The 20072-nt window shown below is 50.5% G+C and overlaps 7 protein-coding genes across 7 annotated transcripts; 1 reads left to right on the forward strand and 6 right to left on the reverse strand.

The window, feature by feature from the left end:
• Positions 1-6: 6 nt before the first annotated feature.
• Positions 7-4834, reverse strand: NUU61_004986 (putative UDP-glucose:glycoprotein glucosyltransferase; the record flags this gene model as incomplete). The annotated part of the gene is made up of 5 exons (XM_056655568.1): positions 7-2937; positions 2994-3251; positions 3318-4158; positions 4227-4580; positions 4686-4834. 5 exons carry the CDS (start codon positions 4832-4834, stop codon positions 7-9), a joined length of 4533 nt encoding a protein of 1510 aa, XP_056511181.1.
• A 783-nt stretch (positions 4835-5617) lies between these two features.
• On the reverse strand, positions 5618-6982 carry NUU61_004987 (uncharacterized protein; the record flags this gene model as incomplete). Its single annotated transcript, XM_056655569.1, has 2 exons — positions 5618-6337; positions 6398-6982. The coding sequence occupies 2 exons, from the start codon at positions 6980-6982 to the stop codon at positions 5618-5620; spliced, it is 1305 nt and encodes a 434-aa protein (XP_056511182.1).
• A 2399-nt stretch (positions 6983-9381) lies between these two features.
• On the reverse strand, positions 9382-9717 carry NUU61_004988 (putative beta-galactosidase; the record flags this gene model as incomplete). The annotated part of the gene is made up of 1 exon (XM_056655570.1): positions 9382-9717. One exon carries the CDS (start codon positions 9715-9717, stop codon positions 9382-9384), a length of 336 nt encoding a protein of 111 aa, XP_056511183.1.
• Positions 9718-11785: 2068 nt separating this feature from the next.
• NUU61_004989 (uncharacterized protein) lies at positions 11786-12510 on the forward strand (the record flags this gene model as incomplete). Its single annotated transcript, XM_056655571.1, has 2 exons — positions 11786-11791; positions 11917-12510. 2 exons carry the CDS (start codon positions 11786-11788, stop codon positions 12508-12510), a joined length of 600 nt encoding a protein of 199 aa, XP_056511184.1.
• An 825-nt stretch (positions 12511-13335) lies between these two features.
• Positions 13336-14611, reverse strand: NUU61_004990 (uncharacterized protein; the record flags this gene model as incomplete). The annotated part of the gene is made up of 2 exons (XM_056655572.1): positions 13336-14246; positions 14314-14611. The coding sequence occupies 2 exons, from the start codon at positions 14609-14611 to the stop codon at positions 13336-13338; spliced, it is 1209 nt and encodes a 402-aa protein (XP_056511185.1).
• Positions 14612-15966: 1355 nt separating this feature from the next.
• NUU61_004991 (uncharacterized protein) lies at positions 15967-16740 on the reverse strand (the record flags this gene model as incomplete). The annotated part of the gene is made up of 1 exon (XM_056655573.1): positions 15967-16740. One exon carries the CDS (start codon positions 16738-16740, stop codon positions 15967-15969), a length of 774 nt encoding a protein of 257 aa, XP_056511186.1.
• A 410-nt stretch (positions 16741-17150) lies between these two features.
• On the reverse strand, positions 17151-19827 carry NUU61_004992 (fungal specific transcription factor domain-containing protein; the record flags this gene model as incomplete). The annotated part of the gene is made up of 11 exons (XM_056655574.1): positions 17151-17354; positions 17408-17489; positions 17541-17872; positions 17928-18183; positions 18235-18287; positions 18355-18462; positions 18514-18574; positions 18645-18913; positions 18967-19422; positions 19491-19716; positions 19769-19827. The coding sequence occupies 11 exons, from the start codon at positions 19825-19827 to the stop codon at positions 17151-17153; spliced, it is 2106 nt and encodes a 701-aa protein (XP_056511187.1).
• Positions 19828-20072: the final 245 nt, after the last annotated feature.

Below are 20072 nucleotides of genomic sequence, written 5' to 3' on the forward strand. Positions count from 1 at the left end.
AGGACACTATAGCTCATCTTTGCGGTCATGCTCCGTCTCCTGCGTCTCTTCCTTCTCTTCCGTCTCCGTAACAGGTTCCTGAACCTCTTCACCCTGACCCTCAGGATCCTCCCCAGACTGCACAAAGCGCACCTCCTGCTCACGAGCCACACGCTTCGCCAAAGCCGCAATCTCATCATCATAAACAGTCCATTCGGGGACCTGGCGACGAGCCCGAGCGAGCTTCGGCTCCTTCGTCTGCGGGTTATTACAGAGATCGATAGTGCGCGCGGAGGCAAGATCCGCATCAGCACACCAGGTCTCGCACCACAGCCACTCCTGCGGCAGACTGTGGATGGGGATGTTGTGCTGCATATGGTTGGGCAGATCCTGATCGAGGTTGCTGAGGCTGTGGGGGTCGGCAGAGAGCATCTGGTACTGGCCCCGGAGGCGGTCACCCGCAGCGAGGGCGCGGAAGCGCGTGAGGTCGACGACATATAGCGCGGAGATGTGGTAGGGGTGGCCGCGCAGGAAGTCTTTCCAGTAGCCCTGTTTCCAGAAGCGGAAGCCCTCCATTTCGACGCGCGAGTCGCCCATGGGTGTGAAGCCGTAGGGCGCGCCTTCGAGGTCGTGCGTGACCAGGTCGTACAGGTCTGTGCGGACGATCTGGTCGGCGTCGACGAAGATCACCTTGTCCAGGGAGAGTGGGAAGAGCACGTCCAGGAAGAGGATCTTGTATCCCCAGATCTCGCGCTGCTTCTCGCGCTGGGAGCGCAGCCAGTGCGGCCACTTGTAGGTGACCATCTCGTATGAGAAGCCGTATTCGGCAGCGAGTTGGGGCAAGAAGGCGCGGAAGGATGGCGAGAGGAATTGCTCGATGAACCAGAACTTGACGGTGTGCTTTGTGTGCCGCATCACGGACACCATCATGATGTTCAGCATGCGCTCGTAGAGGTGCCCACTGGCGACGGAGAAGATGTTGATGTCTGCGTGCTGCTCGCCTCCTGCCTTGGTGTTGAGTCCCACGCTGGAGAGCACACCCGAGGCAAAGTTCAGTCCCTTTGAAACGTAGTCCATGGTTGTACCACGTTCCGGTCCTTCCTCAAGCACATCATCCTCCTCGTGGCCGGGTTTCCGGGAGAGACGCGGGAAAAGAGTGCGGCCCTGGAACGACAGCAGAGCGACCTCTGCATTGTCGTCGCCAGGCTGCGGCTGATACCCAAGACCGCCAACACTGTCGATATTGAAAACCTTCTCGCTACTGCCAGGCTTGAGGTTGATCTGCCACAGACCCGGCTGCGCCTTAAACTGGAAGTAGCCGATGTTGGCCATGATGATGGTATCCGCGTATTCGGGGTGGTTCTCGGTACCCAGGACCAGCTGCACGCCTCGCGGGGGCCCTTTAGTTGTCACATCACGCGAGTGACCCTCAATCAGAATGTGCTCGAGCGCGTAGATGGCGTCAACATTGGATTCCGTCTTCAGAGAGTTTAGCTTGATATTGTCGAGATCATGGACCGACTCCTTCGGCGCTACGAGCCATGGCGAGGGCACGTCCATGCCCAGAGTGAGGAGTGCCTCAACGGGGACGCCGGAGAACGAGGCCTGGGGCCGTGACAGGGACCCATCGCCATTGAACGATGGCTCTGATTCAAGCACATAGCGGTAGAATCTCTTGATGGGCAGTTCCTTGATTGCCTCCTTGGGGTTCAAGAGAATCTTCAGCTGCACGCCTGCCAGTTCAGACATAACCTTGAGAACTGGCAGCCACTTCTGGGCGATTTCGGACGCCGGGTCGAGAATGGCAACGACGTTAATTGCTGGGTCCTCGGAGTTGGAGACGGTAATCACGGAGTGCTTTGTGTGCCACCTTTCAGACACATCGATTCTGTAGTCGGGGGTATTGTCAAAAATACCCTCGGGGACGTCGGAAATCATCGAAAGCGCAACAAGCGAACTGAGCTTCGCGAGATCCAGAGGCTTGGAGAGCTTGGACTCTAGTCCGAGGTTCTTGACAACCAGGGCAGCAACATCGATGCGTTTGATGCGTTCGTAAGCGACAAGCTGATTCAGATCCTCCACGCTCAAGGTAGAGTCCTTTTCAATAGGGCCGACGGCTCTGCCGTTCGCAACAAGACCTTCGACACCAGGCCCAAATCCAAGCTGTGCAGCGAGTCGCTGTTGCAGCTCCTGAATTGTTGAGAGCTCTTGAATCTCCTCTTCTGAGACCTGGTCCCCGTTGTTATCGGCGGCGCCGATATGAGCCAAAATCTGATCAATATCCTCGCCCTTCAGGAGTGAACGATGGATCCCAACAAGATGCTCCGAGGGACGTCTGCCATCATCTGAGGCAGAAGGATTATGCAGGAAAAGAAGATCGACCTCGCCGTGCTCCTTGCGCAAGGCGAGAGCATCGGAGAGCAATTTGAGTCCCTCCTCTGTCTCAAAGTCGCCCACCACTATCACATGGGCGCTATCCAAAACGCTCTGGTCCGATGCAACCCGAGGAATATTGTTCAGGATGTCATCAGACCCAAAGACACTAGCGAGATCGACTATGCGGACGTTCGAGGGGTCTTCGGGCATGATGAGGGTGTTGTGCCTCTCGAAAGCACCAGCCAGGAAGAATTCGGGAAGCCAGGCATCCTCCTCGAAGAGATTTTCTGCGATGCCGTGCTGAACCAATTTCAAGTCGCTGCCGATTTGCATGCTCAGATCTTGGATCCAGGAGTCCCCACGGGCAACGGGAACGCCATTGACCAAGGAATGGGGTGTTTCGCCGGTGAGACTTAACCGGCGTTGGTAAGCAGTTGTAGTGGGAACCCGCGCATGGTATTTTTCACTCTTCAGCACTTCTTCCAGAGGAATGGCTTCCTTATCGGTAAGGGGCTCCCGCTCGTTTGTCGCAGAGAGGAAACCAGATTTATCGGGGAGTGAAGACTTGGAACTTGAAGCAGCCTGTAGAGAGCACACGTTAGCCGATGGAAATAAAAACAGCTCATAATTTCCCTTACCTCTTGCAAATATTGCACAAGCGATGCTAGTCCATAGGTCTCATGGAGATAGTGCGCAACTTTGAGTTGTGCAATGGACTCGGGCGATGAGGTGGTGGGTACCAAGCCGAATCTCACAGGGATCATTCGCTGGATGATAGTATAGATCTGTCGAGACACCACCATCATATCCTCGGGTTTGGACAAATCAACAGGCACGATGACATTATGCAGATCCCGTTTCACTGGAGGCAACTGTCCCGGAAAGGCGAAGGAAAACTAGAAGAAAAGAAATTAGCAAATGCCCAATAAGACAACCCCAAGAGAACCGTGGAAAACACATACCCTCTCAAGGTCACTAGACCACGACTCATACACAGGGTCATTCTCTATATCATTCAGCCAGATAATGACCTGGCCACCTTCCAGGTGATCGCGGTAGTCAAAGCGCTGCGAGTCCTCCTGGATCCGAGCCTCGCCAATGATCTGGTGCGATAGAATCTTCACAGCTTCCTGGGCAGAGATACCCAGGCCCCGGAACTTTTCGATAAGCTTTCTCTCCCGACGCAAGAGGTCCAAGAGAGAGAAAGCATCGGTCTCCCGAGAATCGATCTGGAGACCGTTGACCCACATCCCATTGTAACCCGGGGGAAGCTTCCTCCCACGATTGGCGCGAATTTCCGCCTGCAACTCCTCCGATGCATTGTGCGCGGCCACCATTGAGGAATACTTGGGGAAATTCTGCGTCAGCTTGACCAGAGTGTCCAGCGGGTCCGCGTTATCCATGACATAACCCGCAGAGCTCAAGCCCAGCTTAGTGACTTCGGAAGCAGCAAGAGGGCGCAGGTCATCGGGAGCTTCCTCTTTCAGCTCCTCTGGGTCGGTGGGAGCGCGGTCCTTGGCATTCTTGTCTTCGCGTTGCTCCGCATCTCGGTCATCAATGACGATATAATCGGTGCGTTTGAGTGCGAGCTCGACCCCATATCCGGACACGAACAAAGGACGAGACGTCCAGTGCTGAGGGGGGCGGTAGCGCACACGGTACGAGATCTGGCCCTGCTTTGCCAAGTAGCTCAATGTCTCGTGGAAATCCTTGAACATGGGCGAAGAAACATCGGCGTAGAGGAAGGCTGGTGGGAGCGATGTATCACCCAGCACTTGATCAAACGGCAATTCCCTTGGTTCCCTGTGTCAAAGAAAAGCCTCAAAGTCAGTCATCAACCTAGATATCTAACGGTCAGAGGCTCTACCCACATTTCACCCAGGACGTCCTGCTGTGGGCGCTCCATGGCTGCAGAGCAATACTGCTTGCCGTCAAAATGAACCCAGACCGGACATGCTGCATCCTGAGCAGCCATCAGCGACTGCTGGACAGAAGTATTATAGAACTGATAGTGGGCTTCGATCCGAGGAGCCGACGACCGAACAGCAAGCGACAGCTTAAAGGACGACAGGGCTTCGGGGGTGCGAAGATGGCCATCATCAGAGACAACCTGCAAGAAGCGGTCATAGAGCTCTTTTTCAGTTCCAGCATCCTCGAATGCACCGTCAGCAATGCGGTCAAGTAAAGGAAAGTAGGAGGTGGAGTTTTCTTCGGCGGCGGATTCCCTGGAAATATTTATCAGCATTGATCAACACATACAACTCTGCAAAGTCAAATACAATTCAAATCCATGCAGCTATAGAGCAATGCTGGGCTAGCAATCAACGTACAGAAGCTCCACGAGGTACGGGGCCGAGTCAAAGGAGGCTTGAAGGGCCACGTTAACAGCCGGGCTAGCCGTTACCAACCAGCCGGGGAGCAGGACCCCAAGGGCAGCGTATTGCCACCATGAGATGGCAGATCCTACAGCAGGTCTCATGCTGCTGCAATAGATTGTCAGAGTCGGGGACGTGTATAGGGTACAGGTGTATATAGGGGGTCAGCCCCCGGGCGGAGTGGGCGCAGATCTATGTACGGCGGTGGTGTCGCTATTGTGCAAAAGGCCAGATTGAAGATAGAGCAACAAGCATCACGGGCCAAAGGAGCCAACGCTCTGTAGCAAGAAGTGGGATTGCGGATTGATCGCGTTCTGGACACTTGGATGGTTCACTATCTTATCGCTTTCTACGGCGGGCGGTGCGGCAACTTGCGCAGCCTCCGAGGATTGTGTTTACATCGATGGATATACTGCAGATGGCAGGATGAGTAGATGGCTTTGCTACAGTCTACAAAATAGCACTTTGGATAAAACCCTGTTAAATTGAACCCCTGGCTAATGTGAAATCGTAAACCCGTAAATCGTTAAAAAAAGGAAAGGCGACCCCCGCGCCATAAAAAAACTTTTGCCTCTCCCCGTTCAGATGCAGCTTTTGATCCTTGCGCCGCATGCGCCGAGAAGACAAGATAATCAAACCATGTGCAACCCGGATAGACTTTTCAGTAATAGACGCCAGGGAAATGGAGCAATGAAACAATGAAACGAAACCCATGTGAGCAGCCGCTCAAGAAGACAGTGCAAGATAAAAGGAGTGTTTGCAGGGGGACAAGAAAAAGAAAAGTGAGGCACTCATTTGCTGCCCGCCCCTGGCATTGGGTAAGGAACGAGCCAGTCAGTCGAGATGGCAATGGAGTCAAAGAGACTCAGGACGTAGGAGACCAGAGTCTACTGGGAACCAGCGGTGGAACCCTGAGACTGCGAGTTCTTGCGGCTGGTAGCCTCTCCGATCAAGCGGCGGCGCTTCTGCTCATCAATTTCAAAGAACGAGCTCTCAGTGTAGCTGTGGTGGCTACCCGGTCGCTGCAGAACAGGAGTGGACTTCATCTTCTTGAGGTTCTTGGATTTGGCGCCATCACCCAGCTTGCGGATCTCACGGGCCAGACGTTCCAGGGCCGAACCACCCTTGGCCCAACCACTCTTGGGGGCGGGGAACTGGGGCAGGGGCTTTTCAGCCACATCCTCAGAGCTAGTTCGGTCGGTGCCGGTCGAACCAAAGCTAATGCCCGAGTCCACCTTGCGGCCCTTGTGGCTGTGGTGCGAGGCATCCTTCTCCTGAGGGATGGGTTCATTGACCAGCACACACTCGTCGATGATGTCGTTGGCCAAGGCCAGGTACCGGCTCATTACATCATGAATCAACGGCCACGAAGACATGTCACCCTCGGGCGCACCCTGGCGGAGGATGGGGAACAGAACATCCTTGCCCCGGGTCTCCACTGCCGTGATGTAGCTGAAGAAACCATCGCGCTGTGCCCGGAGAAGGCGAGGAGTCAATTGAGGAGTCGGAGCGACAGTGGCTTCAGTGATGGGCGGGAACAAGGTGTTGAGCAGGGCAATGCAGTTGGCCTTGTTGTAGGGATCCAACATCATTTCGTTGATGAGGCACTGTGAGAAGAGCATTGTTAGTCTCAGTCACACGGCGTATTTGGATTTCGCATAACTTACGAATCGGCGCAAGCCAATATAGACCTGGGTGTACAGGACCTCCAGACGACGCCCCTTGAGGTGGATCATATCGATCCACTTCATCACACCGGGATATTTGCGTGCCAGTTCCTTTTGGTTGGCATCCTCCGGTCGGATGTTCAATCGCTGCAGAGCGGCAGCCATTTCCTTCTTCCAGCGGGTCTCCAGATCCTTCAGGTAATCCAGCGCGGTCAGAGCCTGGGGGAAATCAACCTTCTCGAGCTCCAGAGTGAAGCAGCGGCGCAGGAAAGAAGTGATGAAAGAGGGAGGAAGCGAGCATGGCTGCGAGGGCAGGCGAGAGATTTGGTGGGTCAATTGCGCTCGCAGGTCGGTGGCTGAGTCGAATGAATCATCCTGCGACGAGCGAGATGACTTGGTGGAAGTGGAATTGCGGATGAACATATCGGGTGCACGGTTGCCAGTCACGGGTTTTGCGGGGTTGCTGTTGATGGCATACATAGTTCGGAGAGGAATTTCATACGATCCGGGGTAGCGAGCGCAGTGGTCGAGGATCCAGGTCAAGGCAGAACCATCGGGGGCCTCGAGCGACTCATGGAGAGACATGATGAGAAGTCGGGGCCTGCAATTACCGAAGCCTGAAGTTGCCGAAGCCTGGAATAGCCGGGGCCTGGGAAAATGTAGGGTTTGGAGAAGAAAAAAGAGTGGGAGCGTAAACAGAGATGGTTATCAAAACGATAAGCGCGTGATCGAGCTTCGCTGGAAATCAAACCACGCTACGGAAGGGCGTGTGTGACGTTCCAGGCAAAAATAAGAAAAGAGGGAAATAGGCACAGAATATGAGGAGATCAGATGTATGTAACCCTAGCCATTCACTTGAGGGATCAGACAAGAAAAAAAAAGAAAAGAAAGTGGCGTAGGTGGAAGGGATTGTGAGATATTCCTGTAGATCTCGCACACGATCTGTATGCAAGGCAAGAGAGACAGGTCTAAAAAAACAAAAGGCTAATAGAGAAAGAGTGTGCAGTCTACTTTGGAATAGACACAGTAGACACAGTAGACACAGCGAAGGAATGTAGAGAGAGTAATGAAGAGATAGAACGATAGAAAGATAGAAAGGTAGAGGGAGAGAGGGGGATAGAAAAAGACACTCAGAGCCGAGTGTCTGGACCAGCACCGACTGGCCGGCTCGCAGTTTCGCCTGTTTATTAGGGCTCCACTCAGGCACCCCTCAGGCACAGGAAAAGACAGCCGTTGGTTTCCCGCCCTTCCGGGTGTCCCACTTGGCCCCCGTGTAATTACTGCCCTAGTCGGTGATGATTGGACTTTATTCCGAGATGTTGTACAGGAATCGCACAAATATCTGCTTAGGAAATTATAGACTCCAAGATTAAACCCTCATTTCTAGGGTTTGTTCTTCCTATGTTTGCCTAATTGGGGATGTAAACAAACATCCCCCTTGAGAGATATCCATAGATGCCCCTCGGGATCTTCACCGAAGAGTTACAAAAGTTATCTATGGATAAGTAAATGTCAACCTTGGCGTTTCTGTGGGAGCATGACATCAACACACCAGCGAATAAAAATGCCACTGTGCCTGTGTTCGATCTGTGGAGCCTCTTAGAACGCGCAAGCGGCCCCTGGGGCGAACAGCCAAATCACAGCCATCGCCCGGCTCCTCCATGGACACACTAATACCGCTATGTCGGGTCGGAAGACAACCGTTGGATAAGTCTTTTTTTTTTCTTTTTCTGACTGAAAATTGATGTGAATCCTTGATAATAATAATAATAGTACTACTACTACTACTACTACTACTATTATAGAATAGAAAATAGACACACCTCATGTCCTAACCAAATAAACAAGTAAACAAGTACCCATCTCCGAAGCTGTCAAGGCATCCCTTGGCAAGACCCACGCTCAACTTGGGGTTTCTTTGCCTCATCCACGCGGAATGATCTATCGTGTGTTTGCTTTTTCTTTTTTTTTCCCCATGTAAAACATCCATAAGCAAATCAGATCCCCCCATCCCGATTCCCACTCTGACTCGAATCCTCGACTCCTCGCTAAACAATTTTTTTTTCTCTGGGGCTCTCGTGTGTGGAGTGGAACACCTCCATCGTGGGTCGAGTTCAGCTCGAGCCCAGCGACGATCACGAGTTCCAGACACTTGGGATCTTCCGTTCTGACAAGAGGATGCGGCCGATCCTTGGCTCGTGGACTCCAGTGGACCCCGTCACAGTCTTTCAGGAGGAATGTCAACTGAAAAGAATCAAAAAAAAAGGTGATCCAGCGCCCAGAGTCCGCGGGCGATCATGGCATCATCCGCGAGTCCGGCAACCAGCCTCTTGGGAGGGTTTAATTTGCTTGGTGAAACGAGGGGGGAACTGGGGAAATCCTGGGTTTATCCTGGTTTTGTCCCTTTTGGATCTGGTGATTTCACTATCTTTGCTATGACTATGTCATATCGATCCTTGTTTATCCCTGAAATGGCATATTCTCTCCTGAAGTATCGTCTTGAACTACATATCTTCGGAGCCAATTTAGGAATATCGTGGCTGAACTTAGGCTAGAATGCATCCCTTAATGTCCATCATAAATATCCCCCTCAACCTTCGAGTGGATCGACAGGAGGCTATAATTCGGTGGACATACCTCGGCAAAACCATCGACAGAAGCGAGTTCAGAAAAAAAAAAAAAGGGGGGGGGAGGTCGACAAACATCGAAAAAATAAGATACCTCACACATCACCATTCTGATCAATCGATTAAACTAATTCAGCAACCACCGTGTTCGCCCGAATACTTCCACAGGTAGAAAACAAGCCACTGCGGATCTCATCGCCATTCAAGCAACTCGCCCGTTCAGGAGTTCGTGACCCGCTTCTCCTTGATCCGAGAGAGGCCCGTAAGGGTGCTAGACAAAGAAAAAGCAGCGCTCGTGATCTCGTCCTCGCCCCAATGTTTGACAACCGGCTTCGGCGGCATCTGCGCCGTCGGCAGCTAGCTCGCCGAGAAGCTTGGTCGCGTCTGGGCGTCGAAGTCGACCTGCGATACGGAGCTCAGGGGCCCCTGGTGCTTGGAGATGGGATTTCTGGCGGGATCGAGCGTGTCGATGCCAGGAGGGGCATCATGCTGATTGCCTGCTAGGAGCCGTACGTAGTCCACAGATGATGCGTCGCGCGTCGTATTCGTCTTGTTGCTGCTCTGAGATGAGCAGGGCCTGGTTTCCAGTGGCAGGATTTTGGCTAGTCGTTGAGGTAGACTTCGAGGGTGATCAAGTCCAACGAGGGCGCAAACTGCTACTGGACAAGCATATTTCTTAACCCTACTAGACATAATCAAGAGCTCTCTTGTCCTACTATCTACGTTGAGCGCTGCTAGGTAGACTGTAGCTCTATCTAGCTGTGGTTGTTTAAAAGCCTCAGATAGTAAGTTACTGTAAAAACTTATCAATGACAATACTTATATGCCTCTGGCATTATTGTTCTAGGGCACTAATACTAGGTAGATGTCTTTCACTTGTGAGTTTCTCAAGTGGCTTCTACCCAATTTTTACTTAGATACACAAAATCTGAGTATTAGGGAAATATGATTTCACCAGTTACCTATTATATCAGTGGCTGGGTATCATAAGTAGTAGAGCTTAATAAGATAATGTTGAACTTTAACTGAATTTCCATTTCACAGGGTTATACATCATCGCCTTGTACTATACCTACATATCCTCTCTTCTACAATACAACTCTTTCCAGGAACAGCAGTGGACAGACACAGACTGTTCTGAATATTTTATCTGCATTGAAAAATTCATGGGATTCCACAGCACAGGGCTTCGTCAGAAGGGCTGGGAGGAGCAAAAAGTCCGGGACTGGAATGAAGTATGCCGGGTGTTTTATTCTGTGTCGAGTTTGAAAGAGAAAAAGTGAAAAGGATCGCCATTTGCAAATTGCACTTGCGGTTCAACGATGCATCGCGCCACGCGTGGTACTTTTCGGGGAGATGAACGCGAGAACAGAAGGAAAAGAGAGTCAGGAGGCTTCGGCAGATAGCAACCCCTGAGCTGCATCAAAGTATCTAACTCAGCAGTCGGATAAGTTGAATGCTACAAGGGCTGTCCGCGGGTTTTTCTTTCATTAATATCCATTTAGTGATTTATCAAAATAGACGAAGCTTGACCACTTTGGTACGCCAGATGTACAGATATGGTGACTCAATTGCCACTCGTGAAAACTAAAGGTAAGACAGAGGTGAACAGAAAAGAGGGTCAGGGGTAGCTGTTCTGGCTTGATAGATTTATAAATCAGCATTATTTCACCATACTAGTCTCCTATAATTATGCAAACTAAAGCTCGTCCGTTTCCCTCCGGCCTAAGCTTTAGGGTTGCAGAGTTGCGCTGAAACAAGAATTGATCCAATCCGAAGTAAAAAGCGGGCGAAATAAATAACCCTATAGACTAATTCTGTCTTCAAGAATTAGTGCCTTTATAAATTAAAGACTATATCCGTGACCTACTCTCGCGTAACTAATAGGACGTTTTAGGTCGCATATAGTGGCCGATGAACAGAAGATAGTGTTCACACTTAACCAGAAAAGAAAAGAAAAATGAGAAAAAAGAAAAAGAGGATGAGAGGCATTTGCGCATACAAAAATATCAATAACCGGATTATTTTCGACTTTCGAGTCAGTTAGCGTATTGGCCGATCTTTACTCTACAAAGGGGCCTTGAGCATCCTTCGCTTCGAACCCTGAAGAAGCTTATAGTCGGAACAAGATGGGTATAAACACACATAGTGTAGTGTTGACTGTGGCTGTTTTCTTTTTCTTGTCTCAATCTGTCCCTAACATCTCTACATTGGCCCTTTTATTCTGTGGCATAGCCACGTCCATGGTTTGGCCCCCACACAGAAAGTGTTAAGTACGATCGAGGGCCGAAGTGTAAATTGGAAAAATTTCAGTCCGCTATCCTCAACCCGGTATAGGACTGCTACCAAACAATACAGAGAGCCTCTAGTTTCATTTTACGCGGTACTAGGATATTCTTGTACCGCTGACTAGCCGAATCTCTTGCAATTCGCACCGAGCCGCGTGGATTTGAAAGAGATAGACTCCGATCCAAGCTTTCACGTTCTCAAGCACCCCAGTGAGCTTGAAATACTGTTTGGTGCCAGACAGCCTTCAAAACAAAGACGAGGGAGAGTCAAGCATAATTAAGCTAAACTACAGAATTATGAGCCGGCGAGCAGTACTGTAATTCCCCTGACAGGGACTATTGGCCCCCAACAATGTAGTCCAGTATAATATTGCGGAACAGTCCCATTTGATCGAGAAAGGGCTTGTTCCGAGCGACTGTTGCTTGTACCACGGCATTCTATTCTGAGCTGTCCTCACGCCGCAGACTTCATCATGCGAGTTCTTTTCTTCTTGGAGGCATTGCTGGTCCCTCTCGTGACATCCCGAGTGCTATATACCAAGTGAGTATTTCCTTGGGACAACATTGCATATGCGCTCCCCATACTAAACAATACTACAGTGAGCCTACGAACGAAATTGTGGCCCGAGCCTCCCCCTCCCCTCAAAATGATCCTCCCCCGGTCCCCTCGAAATACACCAAAGGCGAGGTCTTCTACTACGACGGCTACCAAAAGACTTCATCCAAGTTCAAGCAGTTCGAGGATATGTGGAAGCAGCTGGTCGATCTACTGAATCTGGTCGACAAGCCAGATCCCAACGACATCTTCGAGCTATGGTTCAACCCACAATATCTGCTCGAGGTGCAGCACGTCTTCGGGTTCATGTGGCAGGCAGTTGACCCGAACGCTTCGCCTCCCGCGCCCAAAGACTCCCCCAAGATCTGGATAATGAGCAACGATTACGCCAAGCAATGCTCGGGGCTGCAGGGCACGCTGGCATACACGCAACCCTTTAGCAAGCTCAGTGAATCGGAACTGTCGAGCGTTGTCAGTCGTTCGGCCATGGGCAAGGATGATTGTATCATTCACTTCTGCGAAGAGTTGATGGATTACTATCTCCAGCACCAATGGACCGAGTGCTCTCAGATCCAGCCTCGGCAAGTGACTGAGAGACTGGCGGCTAATCTGCTCGAAACCTTGCTGCATGAGCTCATGTGAGATGTGCCCCCGACTGCAAGAGGCCTATGGGTATACGCTAACTAACTATTCCTCTGGCCCCATTAGACACTGTCCTCACATTGGAGATAAAGCGATGAAACAATCCAAGTAAGAGCAGACTCTCACTAAGTGCATCCTTTTCTCAATGTGTACTTGGACTGACATTAACATCTTAGCCTGGGATCCATTTACCTGGAGGATGACGAGGTCTACGATCCATACGAATGCCATATGCTTGGACAGAAATGTTCAGAAACCAGCGTTCGCAACCCAGAGAACTACGGACTATACGCCATAGTAAGGATCTCTTAAAGCGTTTTTTAATTATGAACGATTGAAAATCTGACCACAAGTCTTTGACAGAACCGGCATTGGAATGACAAGTGCGATTTCAAGCTGAAGGGTCCATCGCAGCCTACGACTTCCACGAGTAAAAATGAAATGGATGAAAGTCATCCAAAATGATGAGTGCAGTGGAATTCGGGGTTCCATCATTATAACGGCAATTGACACAGCTGGGCCGAGTTGGGACGTGCTGTTTACTTGAAGCTTGATGTTTTAGATGAAAGTAATATCTATATCATTTCTTCCAAGTCAAAATCAACGTATCTTCATTTCTATACATCGTCAACGACGCCAGATATTAAATGGATATTATCAAATAAAGCCAGCAGACTGTACACAGCAGAGAATAGCGACTAAGAGCTATAAAAAGACGGGCAAAAAGACAAGAGAGCTCCCTCTAGATATGCAAAATCCAAGACTCAGATGCGCCAACGCATATGAATCCCAATGGAACACAGACATCCATGACAGAGATCAAGATCAGTCAGTTTTCGTGGGCGCCTCGGGTTGCGCACTCGTGGGCAGCTCCGCAATAAAGGGCATCGAGTCACCAGCCATCTCGCGAGGCTTTGAGTCACCAATCTCACGGGGTCCTCCTTGTCCGACTTCACGGCCGAAGGGCTGCACTTTGGCATACGCATCAGGGCCACTTCGAATGCTGGCTCCGTCAACTTCGGAGGGCTGGGCGGCCGAGCCTCCCCAGTTAGACGAAGGACCGTACGACGGAGACATGGGCGAGGTGACAGACTCCGGGCCCGGGGGAAGGCTTCCATGGCCCGGCTGTGGCTGAGCAGCCTGGGCGTCGGCAGCGGCCTGAGCCTTCTTCTGCTTCTTGCGGTGCAGCAGCCAGAACACGAAGACGGCGGCGGCAATGGCGGCGAGACCGACGATGCCGCCGACAACACCTCCAACAATGGCGCCCACGTTCGTGCCTCCCCCGGATTTAGAGTCATCGCCGCCGCCATTCTTGTTTTTGGCGTAGCCGGTTCCTCCTGCCGCAAGGGTGGAAATCAGATCATCGGCGGCGAAAGACACGGGTGCTGCGGTGTAGTAGGTTGCCGATTGTCCGCTCCTGGTGGTCGACTGGAGGAACTGGGTAGCGGCGGAGATGGTGTATGGTTTGAGGTCACAGGCATAGCCCGTTACGTCGGCGTTGGGGAAGCTCCATGACATGCAGCGCGTGGTGGGTCCATCCGTGCAGGTCAGAGCCAGAGGATCACTCGTTGCGGTGATCGACGGAGTGGCCTTGATCTCAGGGGCATCGTGGCAGGCCGAGTAGAAGTCACACTTAGTTTTGTCCGAGTTGGTGCAACAGCCCAGCATGCCGGGCCAATTTTCGTTGGGGGCGTGGAAGAAGCAGGCATCGTTGTCCTTGCATGGCACAGGGCGGCCTAACCTGACATTAGAATTCCTGATTTCTCACGTTGAGGTTTTCATTGATGATATGTGAATGATTACCGTAGTATGAGTTATTATGTTGATGGTCGCTGATCCAGCCACAGAGACTGGCCGGCGCTAGGAGCGTGGTGTATGAGGTAAAACTACTTTGGTTTCCAGCAGCGGAAGAGTCACGACGGACGATATCATGGAATGTATTATCGTCAAATGATGCCGTGGGTTGAGGAGCTTGGGATGTCTCCGGGGCGATGCCAGCGAAGCCGGTAGGTGTCAACGAGGAGAAGGTGAGAGCCTGCGCCAGTGGCAACAGCGAAATCGCGAGGGCATACCGCCCCATCGATGTGATGCCTTCGCCCATCTTTGATGTTGACAGGCAAACCTCGCGATATACGCGTGGGGGGAGGGGGAGGAGTTGAGCACGAGGAGACACAGGAACGATGCAGGCAAGACCTTCTGGCGTGGGATGAGACCCTCTTTTTAGGGATGCGAAATCTCCTCATTTTCCTCTTCCCATTTCCCATTTTTTTTCTTTTTCTCTTTGCCGTGTCGATCCTTTCTGCCTTACAAAAACGTACCTACTATACTCCATCCGAGTTAGATTCCCCCACTGATAGCCCAACATTTAACCCTAACTGGCAATTGAAGGGCCCCAATCGCATTGACCAACATTAGTGCAGCGCCATGTGAAATAACCTTCTCTAAAAATCAGCTGAAGGATCGTGCTCCAAAAGTCCCAGTCAATGCGTCGGCTTGAGCCCACTCCACTGCAGCCCCGACCCGATACTCGAGGGATATTACTTCCCGCCTTGATTATTCTTGGAATTCTCTTTCCTAGCTGCTTTTCCATGAGTGTTCAAAGTATCGAGCAGCTTAATCCAGGAAAAGAACCCGGGATATAAGTTGAGTGTGTGCCCCGATGACCCACAGGAGCCGGCGAACGGTAAATTATTGGTGGGCCTCGGCAACCCAAGTTCCCAAGATCAACAAACCGTGTGAATGAACGGGATGATTGCGCGAGCAAAGTGGATCCGGGCCAGCTGTCCCGCGTAGGGGCCGCATTAGAGCCTCCAGTTCCACCCACGTTCTGAGTAAGACGGAGGCTTGTGCGAGGCCGAAAACTGTCGTTTGTTGGTTTAATCGTATAAGAGGAGAAAAAAAAAACTCAATTCGTGTTAAAAGCACAGGCACTGGTGAATGCCGACTGTCACCAGGAGCCTCATCGCGTGTCTACATATGTCCTATTTAGGGCAAGAGAACAAACATCCCGTGCGATTTGCGGTAGAATAAACTGTCTGGCTGAGTGCATTACTGACTCGAAAACTAAAGACATGATTACTCGGCCCGGTTTTTTTTTTTTTTTTCTTCGCTAGCAGCCTAGATTTTTGAAACCGAGCTGAGCCGAAAGAAAGAAGCTGGTGATTTGAAATGAAGTATGTATTTCAGAGCAGTTTGTACCTACCGCAAAAGCCCATATTGGTACGAACTGGGGTATACAGCAGGATCACAATCCCTGCACATTCACTGTAAACGGTGCATTGTTTAATTCGTATGGTGAAAAGAGCTGATACAATGGGCTCTGGATGATTTAAATAGAACATACGAAGCTTGGATACTTGATATCTATCCAACTTGAATATTCAACAAGCGTACGGATAGAAGAAAGATTGAATATATCGCTCTGAAGTTTCTACCCTATATCTTCTTTCTAAGACATCAGACCAACCACTCTCCCCCATTCGTAGCCACAATCGACCCCGTCGCAAAGTAATCCTTCATCAAATACAAATACGCCTCAGCCGTATCCTCGGGACTACCAACATCCTTTGTCAACAACCTCTCCTTGGAGCTCTCAACCTTCCCATCAAACAACCCCTTGGGTATCTTGTCCAGTATTTCAGTCAACACAAAGCCCGGCGAAACAACATTCACCCGCATCGGCGACAACGTAACCGCCAACCCCTTCATCAACCCTTCTACAGCACCACCAGCCGCGGGCGGCATCCAAAACAGCGGCTTTTTGGTCTGCGAACCCGTAGTCAAGGTAATAGACGAGCATTTTCCTGGTGCCATATACTTGGGCGCATACTTTCCCAACGCCATAGCGCCGAAGAGGCGCACAGTCAGGAAGGCTTCGAAGTCGTCGAAGGACGCCTCAGCTAGAGGGACCAACGGCGGCACGTCCCCGGCTGTGAAGACGACGTGGTCGATCGGTGAGGGCTCCGCTGCGAATTTGAGTAGGTTCTCGATCGTCTCCTCGAGCTTGTCTCTGTTCGAGAGATCTGCGACGTAGCTGCGTACTGCGGATGCGCGCGCTGCGTTGTCGGTGCTTAGCCGGGCGACGGCGTTGGATACTCGCTCTGCTGAGGACGAGCTGATGACGATGTTTGCGCCTTCTGCCAGGGCTTGTTTGGCGACGGCAAAGCCGATGCCCGAGGTCCCCCCGATGAGCAGGATGTTTTGGTTTGCGAGCTTGCTTGTGGCGGCCATTATCGAGACTTGCTTGCGTCTTGAAAGTGAAAGCTAAAATAAATTTCGCCTTTGAGCTGAACAAAACGGATGAGATATTTGGAGACTATTTTGAATCCCTTATTGACCTCGAAATTTGTTATATACTCTATAGATTTCACCCGTCCGGACACTATTCGCCCGTCCGAAATCTCGTCCGCGCAACATCATTTCTAAGAGCTTGGTAATTGTAATTGATCAGCCTTAATCAGTCAACATTGCATGACCACCAACCCATAATAGTCCACATACAGCTATGGCCGAATTGGCAATTGAGCCGAAAGTTGCAGCTCTACTGCCGCTGGTATCATAATATATAATATTAAAAAAGTTCTCGTAAAATTGTCTATAGTTCACAGTAAATATACGTCTCTCGTGAAAGTTCTCCCAATTCATTCCATCATGTCTCCAGCGGATATTTGGGAAAATTCTGTTGATGACGGGTCCAACCATGACCCTGTCCACAGACCCGTTAGGTCCGTGTCGGGTGCATACAAGGGGGAGATGTCCAGAGGCATCCCGAGTGGGAACATCGAATCCCCGGCGCCAAGCACCACCGAAGACTGGCCACCCAGGATAGAATCGTATTGAATTGTCTAAGAGAGATTAGAATGGTGGGTGGACACGGGAATGAAGGGATATGGCATACCGTTGGTTCCATTTCCAAAGGCTCGGGAGTTGGCGCCGACGTAACCTGCTGGCTGTCTTGATGAGACAAAGATTGCAAAATTCTGTGAATCCTGGTTAGTATCTTATAAGGTGGATCGTCGACTTCTACATACCCTGATACCTCGGATGGATCACTGGACACGATCCTGTTCAACACATGACGCACTTTCGAAGTGGGGTGGATTTCGGACCCATGGTCATTGCGGACAAAAAGATTGGATACATCCTCGAAGAGCTGAAGAAACGGTGCAACCGAAGGCAAGACTCGCGTGTAGACGGCTAATGCACTCAAGCATGCGCTGATTGCTTGGTGGGAGCGTCTCGGGCTTAACGCCGTCGGCTTGATTGTCAAACATTGCAAGAGTGCAATGCCGCAATAGAAACAATGGTACACGCTGATACGTTCTGGGAGTGTTTGTGGATTTAGGCTCACGGCTTTTGCACTCTGGGACAGTGTCAGTATAATTTCTGTCCAGAGAAAAAACGTAAGTCACACTTACTTCACATGCCTCGGCCGCGAACTCAACACACAGCCGGATTACATCGGGATCCACTGCATTGCCCGTCAAAATGGGCCGAATCAAGAGGGAAGCCGCCTGGAGGTATGTTGTTTGGACTCGGTCGGGGTTTTGGAGGGGGAAGGTTCTCGAATCTTGTTTTTGGGGTGCTTGTTGTCTCCATTGTCCCAGTTCAGAGAGAAGCTCTTCCACCTCGGTCAACGAAGGGACTTGAGCATGCGGCCCAGTGAAATTTGTTCTAGAGCTCGTCAGTCATTTATACAAGACGACATTCAATGGTATTTCTCACAATATCCTCGATCTGATCCTGTATGATTGTAAATGATGTAAAGCCGCAGTCATCTAGTCTTAGAAGTTAATTTTGCTCCTTCATTATTAGGCAAAGGGGAAAAAAGGTTGAAAGAAATACCGTTGTAATCGTCCCCTTTCCATAAATCGTATCTCCAGCAGCCTGCCTCATTTGAAGGTCAAGAATCTTCTCCTGATCTGTACAAGTATCGTCGATATCAACGGGTATCTTCAAGATAGTTAGCAGGCAAAAAGGCAGTCTTGAAAGATGACAAAATACCTCCACGTCGATGTCTGAATCGCTAATTCCGAAAGGGAGTTTGGTTAAAATCGCGAGACATCTATAAATTCAAGGTTAAAAATGCATCATGTAAGGGAGACCAAATAGGAATGAAAATTGGAGGCACGAACCGATCAAAACAATATGCACACCAGAAAAACCGTTTCTGAAGCTCAATTGTGTATGGATCTAGGCCTTTGGCATTGGGAGAGCTCGTAGTCTTGCGATGGTATCTCCGCCTGACACACAGCCGCAAGGCAGCTCCTACGATATCCCATATTGGAGATTCGGTTGGCGCTCGGAAGTAATACTGTACAAGACTAAGAAGAGCCTGCACTGTAGTCAAGTTTTGTAACCCCATCACAGCAGGGAGGTAAAGTCGAGCGCGAGCGAAATATGCCTGTGACAGTTAGGTACATTTTCCCACGGGAGGACCAGATATTGATTACTTACCTCTGATGAATTCTCGGGGGTCTGAACCAAACGGGCCCCAATGCCGTAGATTATCCAAATGAAAAAGGCCCCTGGCTGAGAATCAGCTGTGTTCGATCGCTCCGGTTGCATAAAGTAAAATTTACCTGTTTGTGATTCGACTGGGCCTTGGGTAGATGTGTATGCAATGGCCTCGCGATCTCGGTGCCATTCACGTAGCTGAACCCAGTCGGTTATACAATAACGTGCTTGGGTGTAGAAGTAAGCTGTATCCACAAGCTGCCTCGCTTGGTTGCTAGGCGGAAGGGTAGGGAGATCGTCTCCTTCGATGTCAGAGATAAATGGCCTGCCCTGGAGCATTTCCAAGGCTGTAATTTCAGAGCTCAATGCTTTCCTCCCATGTGTGGGCCCCATAAGGGCCCCTGTTAATTGTCGTTGTGGTGTTGAACCATGACAAGATGCAGTTTCTCGGGAATTCTAAGACTGCGTGTTAGTAGCCTGTTAAGTGGTAAAAAAAATCAACCATAGGGCAGTAGAGATGTTACATTTTCCTGATGCAAATTTGCCTGTGATAATAGTGGTTCATCCTGACGGGCTCCGTTGATGGATTCTTCAGTCCCCTGGTTAAAGAAACTCAGAGCAGGCGCGTCTCCCTCATGATCATTGGGGTCTGAACAAGTTGTGCCTGGGGTCAAAGTCGATTGAACCGAGTTCTTTGCGCGTAATTGCCTTTCTAGACTCTGGATTCGTGCTTCAAGAGTTGCAACATATCTGGGCAAAATAGTTAACGATGGTTCTAAAGGCGACATGTGCAGGAACGTACGCATGGCCCCTGAGCACACCATCAGGAGGAACATCAAACTGGCACTCTGCAGTATACATTAGCAGCGATATCAGCTGGGTTAGCGACCCAGTGCCCTACCAGAGCAAGACTTCGAACATGCAACACATTTACTAGATCTATTTTAGCAACGCTCGATAGAGAATGGATGCCGCTTACCTGTGACTATTTTCGCTATTATAAAAACACTTGATCTTCCTTCGTTTGCAACGTCGGCCTTAATTCATCAGATTAGATTCGAAGATGCTCCACGTTCCAGGGGATAGATACCCACAAGCATTGGTGC

Source organism: Penicillium alfredii, assembly GCF_028826965.1.
Source record: "Penicillium alfredii strain IBT 34128 chromosome Unknown utg000007l_segment0_segment0, whole genome shotgun sequence".
NCBI classification, from domain to species: domain Eukaryota; kingdom Fungi; phylum Ascomycota; class Eurotiomycetes; order Eurotiales; family Aspergillaceae; genus Penicillium; species Penicillium alfredii.